The sequence below is a fragment of the Sceloporus occidentalis genome, unplaced genomic scaffold (genome assembly GCF_023333645.1).
Source record: "Sceloporus occidentalis isolate IW3139 unplaced genomic scaffold, rSceOcc1.0.p SCAF_6, whole genome shotgun sequence".
Classification (NCBI taxonomy): Eukaryota; Metazoa; Chordata; class Lepidosauria; order Squamata; family Phrynosomatidae; genus Sceloporus; species Sceloporus occidentalis.
In genome coordinates, this window is record NW_028316986.1 from 31,096,105 (window position 1) to 31,107,299 (window position 11,195).

The 11,195-nt window shown below is 46.9% G+C and overlaps 1 protein-coding gene across 2 annotated transcripts in view; it reads right to left on the reverse strand.

Annotated features, from left to right (window-relative positions):
* LOC149310567 (extracellular tyrosine-protein kinase PKDCC-like) overlaps nt 1-9,616 on the reverse strand; it is a 141,195-nt gene extending 131,579 nt beyond the window's left edge. For both annotated transcript variants that reach the window (XR_016281683.1, XM_089529200.1), the window contains exon 1: nt 8,561-9,616. Coding sequence is in view for 1 of the 2 variants with exons in the window: in XM_089529200.1 (XP_089385326.1) it covers nt 8,561-9,205 (645 nt within the window). In the remaining variant the exon portion in view is untranslated. The remainder of the gene's footprint in view (nt 1-8,560) is intronic.
* Nucleotides 9,617-11,195: the final 1,579 nt, after the last annotated feature.

Below are 11,195 nucleotides of genomic sequence, written 5' to 3' on the forward strand. Positions count from 1 at the left end.
TTACCTGCTGGAATGCACCATGCCCATTTCCAAATGTTCCATTCATACTTTATAAACTGTATACTGCCAGGGCAAAGAGAATCTTCTATCTGAAGTGACCTACATATGAGCTCATAAACACCCATAGTTAAGGGATAAGAAAGACGTTTCATTCATGTCTGCACTTAAAGGGATCTGTTGGGTTTTTAAAAAATGTTAAACAGCAAGCAGTGGAGGGCAGAATGAGGATCTAAAGAGGGGGGTGATACCCCTTTTTCTTTACCCTGATGACTGACTGACACACGCACGCACACACTGCTTTTGGAGCTCTGGGCACTTGGGGTATTTGCATCAGAATTACAGCAGAGAGGAAAAAGGATTACACTTCCATTAGTGTAAGAGGTCCTGATTCAAATCTCTCAATGGCTGTTGTATCTAAAATAATATATGCATTGTATTTTGTATTCCCTGTAGTTTGGCCCTAGTATTAGTCACACACGCACACTTTAACTGTCCTGATAGTGAGCACCATGGGATGCTTAATGGGCCGGTCCTACATTTCTGTAAAAATGAGGTGGTCAAGTCAAATGTCTAAAAACCCACACAATATCTTCTTATACACCCCTTGCAAAGCATTCCCAGTTCAAATCAGCACTTAAATTAGTCTTGGGAACAAACTGCTAAGCAGCATAGTTGACAAAGAACGGAGTGTATACCACCACACTTTTCAACATTTAGGAGAGGCACACATCAGCTTTCTGTAGCAGCTGAAATTTCAACTTAAGTCTGCCTTCAAGAGCTGCCCGATGTAGCGCACATCACAGTACTCGAGCATGGAAATTCTGCAAGCAGAAATCCTTGATGAAAAATTTCACCTACCCTGAATCAGAAAGAGCTTACTGGTGAATGGAAAATGGCAAAACAACATCAAACTTTCATTGAATTTACTGTTGTAATTTTTATGGGACAGAGTTTTAAGATGCATACTCTGGATGTCTAGAGTCAGGCCTGCTCAAAAGAGAAGTACAGGGTACATAATTTGCACTGAGTGATTCTGTATATGGTCTGAGATTTCCAGGCATGAGTTCTTATTTCTGACAGAAGATTAGAGACTGCTCCAGCATAAGGAACTATTTGTGGATAAATAGGCTAATTCACAAACGCATTGGAGGCCCTTGCTAACCCGTCACTCAGCGCAGATGGATGTGCTGCTGAGCTGGAGAGAAGAGCGGGAGAATGGGTGGTCTCCAGTGTATTCCTGCACTCAAGGAAGCAGCAACACGAAAAATGAGCTTCTGTTCCCGAAAGCTCTCTGCACTTTTTCTGGACACTAAGAGCTTTGCTTTCGGAAATTCGCCTAACCGGGCTGGGTTTATTTAGAAAGTCTGTCCCTCCTGTCAAAATTAAATCAGAAGCCAGAAAAGTCAAGAGGTGGGGGTTGAGGTGGAGGGGAGGCTGCCAGGAGATGGGATTTCAACCATTCCCAGTATATAAATAAATGTGTATAAAGAGATCGGTGAACTGACACATTTTTGCTAGTCACCAAGAGAGAGAAGCTGCTTTTGCCATTATTAACATCACGCTGCAAAGGAGGAAATCAGATGTAAGAGTCTCAAACAGAAGTGTAATTCTCACTGCTAAGGGAAGGGATTTGTGCCCCCAAAATGTACCAATGTTTTAAGATATGTGGGGATGGGTGGGAAGAATTAAATTTATTCACTCATTCATTCAACCATTCATTCACAGACAACTGGTCTATCGATGGATATTCACTACCACCAAAAATTAAATTAGTTATGATAAGAGTTGTATCCTTCCTTTCAAACAAAATATTTCCAGGACAATTTGACAAAAAGTATAAAACAGTCAGTAAATAACAGTGAAAACAACTGTGTGCCTTCAAAGCATGTGTCTTCAAATCGGTTCTGACTTATGGCGACCCTGTGGCAAACCTATCATGGAGTTTTCTTGTCAGGTTTCTTCGGGAGGGGGGGGGAGGTTGTCAGTGCCATCCTCTGAGGCTGAGAGAGTGTAACTTGCCCAAGGTCACCCAGTGAATTTTCATTGCCAAGCCAGGATTGAAACCCTGGTTTCCAGAGTCATCGTTCAACATTCAAACCACTACATCACACATTATATGTATTAAAGGGCACTGAAAAGTAATGAATTTTACCAAAACTTAGAAATGTTACTTTTTAGAGCACATCTTCCAGAAGCCCCTAACAAGGATGGCCACTGGTTGTACTGAAGGATTCTGGGAGGCTGCGTAATCACAAAAGATGAATTTTCCAAGCTTTTTGCTTCTGCTTTATTTATATGCTGCCTTTCTCCCAGAATGGGACCCAAGGGGGCTTCCAGAACAACAAATTAAAAACATTTACAAAAAAATGTTTTAAATCAATTTAAAATCACCATATGAAAACAGTGCTTGGCACTGTAAAACTTAGAGAATAGGCACCAGGTGAATGGCCCAAACTAAAGCAGCATCACTAAGGCCCCTTCTCACACTGCTACACAACTCACGTGAGATAAGCAGGTCAGGACCCTTGGAGAAGATCTTGATACAGAGCTCTGGTGCCACAACAAACTACACTTCCCAGAATTCCATAGCATTGAACCACGGCAGTTACAGTGGTATCAAACCAGATTGTTTCTGCAGTGTGGATGCAGCTCTAGACATACAGGCTGATGCAGCAAACAATTCAAAACAGAACCTCCTGCCTCAGCGGACCCTGAAGGAGTTTACTGACTTTATGACTGGAGACTAGAGCCACAAACCATGCAGGATTTCAGGAATTGCAGTCCAAGGCCAGGATCCTATAGTAGCACACTACCCGCATAAAAGTTTATGTAAGTGGTTATATATTTTGTCTATTTGCACAGGAAAGCGGTGGTAGTAATAGAAAAGGAAAGCTGTAGGCTCTGAGCCATCCTTGAAGGCCAAGAATTTGAAAAACAGGCAATGGAGACATCAGCCTTCTCCCCTCATTACTGCTACAGCAACCAGAGGTACAGGATCTTGGCCTCAAACAGTAATGTTTCCAGGTTCTGCTAGGGTTTTTTCCCTTAGTGTTCTTATAAAAAGAGCCTTGAACGAAGCCCAGCCAAGGGCAAAATAAAATCCATTTTAGCAAGGAAAGTATATAAAGAGGCTTCACTCCACCATGTTTGAAAACAGAAATAAACCTCTCAGGGAAAGAACAAGTTCAGAATTCTAGAATCGCTGCTTTGACTGATTCCCATCTGATTCTAAAAGGAGAATCGCTAGAGGAAAATAAAAAATTTCTGCAGGGACTGAAGTTGGCAGAAGATTGATCTTGACTTGCCCAGTAGTTTAGCAATGGCAAAATTATGACTGTCATCCTGACCTGAAATATCTTCCAGTTTTTTGGAAACCCCAGCCATTTATAGGAAGAGATGCCTTTCAATGACTTAGAAGAATGGCCTGCTTGGATGGGAAGCAGGTGAGCTGTTGGCTCAAAATGGGACCTAGAACCAGATACCATATGGACTTCTAAGATACACTTGGAGGTAAAGTCCAGTTGGCCCTCCATATCTGCGGATTCTTTACCCACAGATTCAACCATTCACGGCATGAAAATATTTTTCATAATATATACATTCCAAAAGGTAAAGCCTGATGTTGTCCTTTTATATAAGGGACACCATTTTACCATTGTATTTAATGGGACTTGAGCATCCACAAGGGTCCTGGAAGTGAACCCAGCCGATAGCAAGAGCCCATTGAAATAGTTCAATGAGGCACTGTGTATTTTGCCATTGAAAGTGTATTTCTACAGAGACAAAAAATGTGAAAGACAGTCATTTTAAGACATACAGGAAAAGTGACAGGAAGGTCAAGATTTTGAGTCAGAATTGCTAACAGAAACCTCCTCCTTCTGCTCCTCTGCATGTATTGAGGATACAGTATAATTGAACCCATCTTTGTCCTCCTTTCCCAGAGAGACCAGGCATCCTCCTTTTCCTGGACCTGTCCTCCATTTCAACCTTCTGTCCAGGAGAAATTTCCAAATGTCCCCCATTTTTAACATGACTAAGAAGCATGAGTTTATATTTCTACAAGTGCTCTGAGCTTCCTATTTGGTTGTCTCCTCCCTTTTTTCTTAAACATCCTCCACTTTGGGGGGGCTTGTCCTCCTTTGAGGTTAGGACATCTGGTCGCCCTTTTGTCTCTCTCAGTTCCTCAAATCCTTCCCCACTTTCCCCCTCCAGAAGGAAGTAAGAAGCCATCCTTCCTTCCAGGTAAGAGTCAAACCATGTCAAATCCCAAGGCCCATTCGCCCTACACAGTTATAGGGCCAAGAGGATACCACTTTAGCTGCCATGGTCCAGTCCTATAGACTCCTGAGATTTGGAGTTTGGGAATGGGGTCTTTAGAATTCTGAGCCAGAGAATCCTATTCTTCACTCCACCCTCCAACACCACCACCACCACCCCCTTATAAATGCCACAAGATGCAGCCATGAGCATTAAAGTGGAGTTTTGGGCTGCAGCCAAACTGCAGAAATAATCCAGTTTGACCTCTGCTCTGGGGTCACATCAAACTACAATTCCCAGAATTCTATAGCACTGAGCCAGTTAAAGCAGGGCCAAACCGGATTATTTCTACAGAGTGGATGCAGTCAAAGTGGTGTAATTGGGTAGTGTGAATAGGCTGAAGAGTCTGGAGTCCAGATGACTTTGTACACAGATAGCTCCTCCAAGGACAATACTGGGTTGGAACTGAATTTAGTCTGGTTCCAAATAGAGATAGACCTTGGGCACGGAGGTGTGTGTCCAGCTCCCTGGACGCTTGCTTTATTTATTTATTTATTTATTTATTTATTTCAAGGATTTATGTCCTGCCTTTCTCCTACAATGGGATTCAAGACGGGTTACAATAATTTTAAAACACAGCTAAAACACTGAATGTTAAGCTGCCTGAAACTATTAAGTGCTGCACACCTACTCAAGAGGTGGCCCCTTAGCATTAAATGGGTTCCACTTAAACTGGTGTAAGGTTCCATACCATACCATTGGTATGCACTAGGATTTGGTTCCAGGACCCCACCCTGGATATTCAAGTCCCTTTAGAGACAATGGCATAGTAAAATGGCAAAATCAAGATTTGCTTTCATAATTCACACACACACACACACACACACACACACACACACACTCAAGCCCTAGATGCTTGAATCCATGGCTAAGGAATTAGTTGATATGGAGGGCTGACTGTATATTGGACTAGGACACTGGGAGACCAGGGTTCCAATCTTGGCTGGGCCATGGAAATCCATTGGGTGAGCTTGGGCAAGTCACACTCTCTCAGCCTCAGAGGATGACAATCCCCCCCAACAAAAAAAAAACCCTTAAAGAACTTGGCCAAGAAAACCCTATGATATAACTGTTTTGTTCTTGTCTTGTTTGTTCACTGGCCTCCTTTAAGGGAGAGGATGCAGCTAAAGGCAAGGAGGGTGGCCATAAGACTTGTTATGCCTCCTACTAGGGACAAGAGCAGTTTACATGAATGAAACCTCTAAGCAGGGCTCCAGAAGGAAGATAATGGTGCCCAAACCAGATCAAGCTTGAAGGGGTGTATGGATCCTGACAGTTCTTCACTCTGAATTGAGGACAGAATGGTTGGGAAATCTCTGGAACAGAAAGTCTGTTTCACCTTCCTTTTAAAAAGGAAAAAGCCACTGGCTGTAGAGCAGATTTTACTCTACCCAGGCACCCGCTGGAGGTATACCAGGGCACCGATCCGGACAAAGAATGTGATCCTACACAAAACCTACTCAAACCCTACTCAACCCAGGTTAATGGATGAAATTAGGATAATAGATGAAATTATCCATGGATTCAAATGAAGCTGCTTATTGCTATTAGATTTGGACTGCAACTCCCAGAATCCCCCAACCAGCCCAGGAATCAAATGAGCTCAACAATGATCAGCGCTCCCAGGTCTGCCATGGAGGTTAAAGCAGCCTCAAACCAGAGGCTTCTGGTGGTGAGGATGCAGTCTTAGATCTTGTAGCCCCCTTGGAGACAAACTGAAAGCGAGAACCTAGCCAGAGGTAGCCGTGTTGGCCATAAAGCAAAGTACAGAACCATCCAAAATCCACAGCACAGTGATATCTTGATGGGCCAACCAAAATGCACATTAAAAGATGTTGGAAGAGAGATGGTGAGAGCATGAGCTTTCATAATCTTGAGCCTCTTTCTTCAGATGCATGGGGGATAAGATCCCTTTGCATCTCCAAGATCCCTTTGCATCTCCAAGATCCCTTTGCATACAAGGGACTCTCTGACAGAGAAGGCTAAACGTTTCCCAAACCTACAATTCCCTAGCATTCAGCCAGGGCAGTTAAAGCGGACTCAAACTGGATTATTTCTGCAGGGTCTCTCTGCAGACTGACTTTCCAGATTCACACAGCTATGCCTTTGAATTCTTCATTATTAAGCATACGGGAATATCTGTCCTGTGAGCCAGCTGAAGATGGCAGAACCTCAGGTCACAATACAGTTATGCCCAAATATTAGGCTTTTCCTATCTAGCCTTCTCCTCAGTGTGTTAGTCTCCTCCAGGTAAGAGGAGATCTACCAAAACATCCCAATCCCTGGAATATAATAAATTCAAAGTGAAATCCCAATGTATGTGTGCATGTCGCTGAGGGCGACCCCATAAACGTTTCATTGGGTTTCCTTAGGCAAGGAACACTCAGGGGTGGTTTTGCCAGTGTTCCTTCCTCTCTGAAATATAGCCTGCAGCGCCTGGCATTTGGTCAGTCTCCCATCCAAGTACTAACCAGGGCTAGCCCTGCTTAGCTTGCAAGATCAGGCAGGATCTGCTGCCTTTCGGGTCTTCTCCGGAATAAATCCGATTAAGTTATTGGGGGGGGGGGGGGGAGGTGTTATTCCTGGTCGTTCCTGAGAAAATTTCCAATTGCATTGATGTCAAAAAGGTCTGGGAGTCAGGACCCTAAACGAAAGTAAAACTCTGAGGAAGAACTCGCCTCAAACGATCCCCGTCCAAGCCTTAGAAGCTGAGGATCGGGGCAAAGATCTCGTTGAAACCCTAAAATCCTATGATTCTGGGTTTACTCTTCCCAAGGGCTGTCACCTCCTTGACTGGGAAATGAAATCGGTGAGAATCTGAATCGCTTGGGATCTAGACCTAGATCCGGATTTACAGTCAGCCCTTCAACCGGAAAGCCTGGCAACAAGATCCTGAACATTTTGTTGCCGTTGCTGTCTGCCTTAAAGTCCTTTTTTTTATTTATGGCGACCCTATCCTGGGGTTTTCTCGGCAAGATTGTTCCAGAGGAGGTTTGCCATGACCTTCCCTTGAGGCTGAGAGAGTGTAGCTTGCCCAAAGTCAGCCACACTGGACTCAGTCAAGCGCCCACTCCTCCTCCTCCTCCTCCTCCTCCTCCTCCTCCTCCCCTTCCTTCCTTCCTTCCTTCCTTCCTTCCTTCCTTCCCTCCCTCCCTCCCTGCAGTGTAGACCCACTGGATCAATAGGGCTTTACCCAGCCCCATTCCTTCCCTGGATCCCCTCTAGCTGAGATCGGTCCGTTTGACAGGTACGGCATACGGTAAGACTTGCTCCAGGCAACAACACGGGAAGAGTCCTAACAGGGCTGACCCGGCTTGGCTTCCAAGATCAGACAGAGGTCTGGCGCCTTTCGGGTATTAAGGCAGCAGTCTTCCCGGAAGAGTTCAGGTCCTTCCTGAGAAACTTTGCAATGGCACACATTTCAAAAGGTCGGGAAGCCAGGGCCCTAAAAGTAAGGAAACCTCTAAGGAGCATCTCGCTTCAAACGATCCCCCTCCAAATGTCTTACAACTTGAGAATCGGGGCAAAGGTCTGTCGCAACCCATTGGAGGAAAGAGGCTCAGGTCTACCAAAGCTCCTGCTCCCAGCTTCTTTCTTTCTATTAGTCTCCAAGGTCCTGCAAGACCCCTCTGCAGGCATCTAAAGAAGGAGGCTCAAGTCTACCGAAGCTCCTTGCTCCCAGCTTCTCCCTTTCCGTGAAGTCTCCAAGGTCCTACAAGATCTTTCCATGCAGCTGAGGAAGGAGGCTCAGGTCTCCCAAAAGGTCTTGCTCCCAGCTTCTCGCTTTCAGTCTTGAGTCTCCAAGGTCCCAACTGAAGAAGGAGGCTCAAGTCTACCAAAAGCTCCTGCTCTCAGTTTCTCTGAGGTTAGTCTCCAAGGGCCTACAAGATCCCATCTGATGGAAGAGGCTCAAGTCTACCAAAGCTTCTGTTCCAAGCTTCTCTCTTTCAGTTTGCCTCCAAAGTCCTACAAGAGCCCAACTGAAGAAGGAAGCTCAAGTCTACCAAAGGTCTTGCTCCCAGCTACGCGCTTTCAGTTCAGTCTCCGAGGGGCTCCAAAATCCCTGGCCAGAGCGATAGCCCAAAGCTAGTTCCTGACCAGGAGTCAGCAAACCCATCTTTCTGGCTCAAGGCTACGGAATTCTGGGAGTTGGAGAATTCCATAGCCTTGAGCCAGACAAGTGAAAGCGCTGCCCAACCGGGTGATGGATGCCAGCCCTGGCTCTCCCCTTCCCTTGCCTTACCTGGAGGACGTTGTTGTGCCGAAGCCTGTGGAGGAGGACCATCTCCTTGAGGACCTTGTAAGAAGCCAGGCGGTAGCAGTCCTCCAGGGCGCGGTAGAGCTGGAGGCAGCGGGCCACGTCGTGTCCGGCGAAGTCCACCCCTTTGAGGGCCACGGAGAGGCTCCCGTTGAGCCGGGCTTTGTAGACCGCCTTGGTGTAGCCGGAGCCCAAGTAGTGGACGTCGGTGACGTTGCGGAGGTCCCCGCAGCCCAGGCGGAGAGGGCTGAGCCAGAGATCCAGAGGGGGATCCCCGAGTCTCTGGGTGGAGGAGGCAGAGGCAGAGGCAGAGGAGATCCTCGGGGAGGTGAGGTCCATCAGCCGCCTCTCCAAAGGCTTGCTCGCCCGTCCAGCCCCGGCGTCGGCTGCTTCCCTCTCTTGGTAGCGGAGCACTTCTTGGGAGCGCTCTCGGATCTGCCGGATCAAGTCCCAAGGAGGCGGGATCCCTTGCTCCTGGCCCCGATCCGGCAGGGATCCGGCCAAAGAGGGATCGCCGTCGGTCTGCCTCTGCTGGGGCTCAAAAGCCGGGATGAAGAAGAGGTTGAGAAGGGTGCCCAGCAGGAAGGAGAGGCAGAAGCCGGCCGCCACGGCCAGCTTTCGGCGCTTCATCCTCCTCTTCCTCCTCCTCTTCGTCTTCCAGCCTCGGAGGGAGCAAGAGGAGCCGCCAGCCCTTGCCTTTACCTCCTCCTCCTCCTCCTCCTTCGTCCAGTTTTTGGGCAGCGATCAGCTTTGGCTGGGCTCTCTCTGCTCCCACGCCAGATCTGGCCCAAAGATAAAAGGAAGGAGGGGGGAAAGGGATTATTATTTTTTTTTTAAGAAAAAGGATTTTAAAAAAGGGATGTCTTTTCTTTTTCTTCTCCTCCCTGCTGCAAAATAAACATGAAATACAATAAGGCTGCTCTCTCCCTCTCTGCACTGCTCCCCCTTCGCTTGACACTTGCTTCCAATGGCAGGGATTTGTTTGCAAAACAGCGAAGCCTGAGTGCTGCTTCTGCTTGATTACAGCCTCTCCCTCTCTCTCTCTCTGCAAAGGATGGAAGGCGGCGGCGGCGGGGATGAAAAGGGGATCGAACGCCCGAGCGTTCCATCCGAACGCGGACCCACATTGTGACGCCACATGATTGACGGCTCGGCCTCGCCAGGGGCGGGGGGGGGTAAGGAGGAGAGGCGAGAGGAGGGGAGGGAACTCTGGGAAATGGAGTCTTTTGGTCTAGGCGGTGGGTGGGAAGGCAAAAGTGGGAGGACTACAGTTCCCAGAGGCGCTTCTTAAGCCCAGCTGGGAGGGGGAGTGAGTGAGAGAGTGAGAGAAAGAGAGCGAGAGAAGAAGATAACGGTGCTGCTGCCTTGGCTGCAAGGCAGGGAAGGAATGGGAGCTCTGGTTGCCTGCTTCTGCAACTGAAGGTGGCCCTGCCTTCTCAGGGCCACATCCCTTGGACACTAAATAAAAGTTTTATTATGTATTATTTATTTTACTTTCGACCGCCCTGGCTCCATGCTATGGAATCCTGGGAGGTCCAGCTTGTTTGTTGTTGTTGTTGTTATTGTTAGCTGCCCTGGAGTCGGTTCCGACTCATGGCTTCCAATCTGTGTTCTTCCTTCATTGATAAAATTGTATGGGTCCTTTTGTCTCCCATAAGATAACACTGGACGATCATTTGGAGATACAACACTTATTTTACAAATGCCTTGGAAGTCTTTCCGATCGCCCAGAGAAAAAGAAAGAGTGTTGAAACTGTGCTTTTGATGCTAACAAGATTTGGGGAAGGGCGGGAGCGAGAAGGATCAGAGCCAGCCAATGAATCAAGTCATCCTTGCTTGAGGTGCCTCCAGACTGGATGGATTTGTTTCACAGGTTATTTCTTCTGTGCAAGATAAGGGCATGGAGTACTTCACTTTGCAAGTACTAGTGTAGTCACAGACGGTGGGTGTTAGCAAAGTTTTCCTACAGCAAAATGCACTTCTGGAAGCAGCTGGTCCTTCCTGAGCATGAGATGTTGCTGCACTGCACTTTGCATCAGACCAAAGCAGCATAGCCAATGGTGAGGAATGCAGGCCAACAACACCAGGAAGGCCATAGGTTGCCCATTCTTTTGGAGAGAAATGGTTAAAAATGACTCAACTAACAAGAAGTTGAAAGACAGTGAAAGCCTTGTCCCCCCCCCCCTTTACTTTACTGACCACAGCAAACTTCATAAACATAGGCCAGTATCAAGATACAGTACTTCATGTAAGTAAGACAGTCAGTCCTAAGACACAAAACAAAATGGCAATTTCCTCCATTCCAGCAAAAGAAGCTGACCAGATTGTCAGTGGAATCTGTCATCGGGGACACCAGGCTAACTTAGATACTGCAGGACAAGCTGTCTGAAAATGGTTGTTGTTGTGTACCTTCAAGTCATTTCTGACCAACAGCGACCATAAGGCAAACCTATTATTGGTTTTCTTGGTGGAATTTGTTCAAGGTGGGTTACCCATGCCTTCCTCTGAGGCTGAGAGGGTGTGACTTGCCCAAGGCCATTAAATGAGTTTCCATAGCTGAGCAAGGACTTGAATCCTGGTCTCCCAGTATCCTAGTTCAACACTCAAACCACTAGATCAC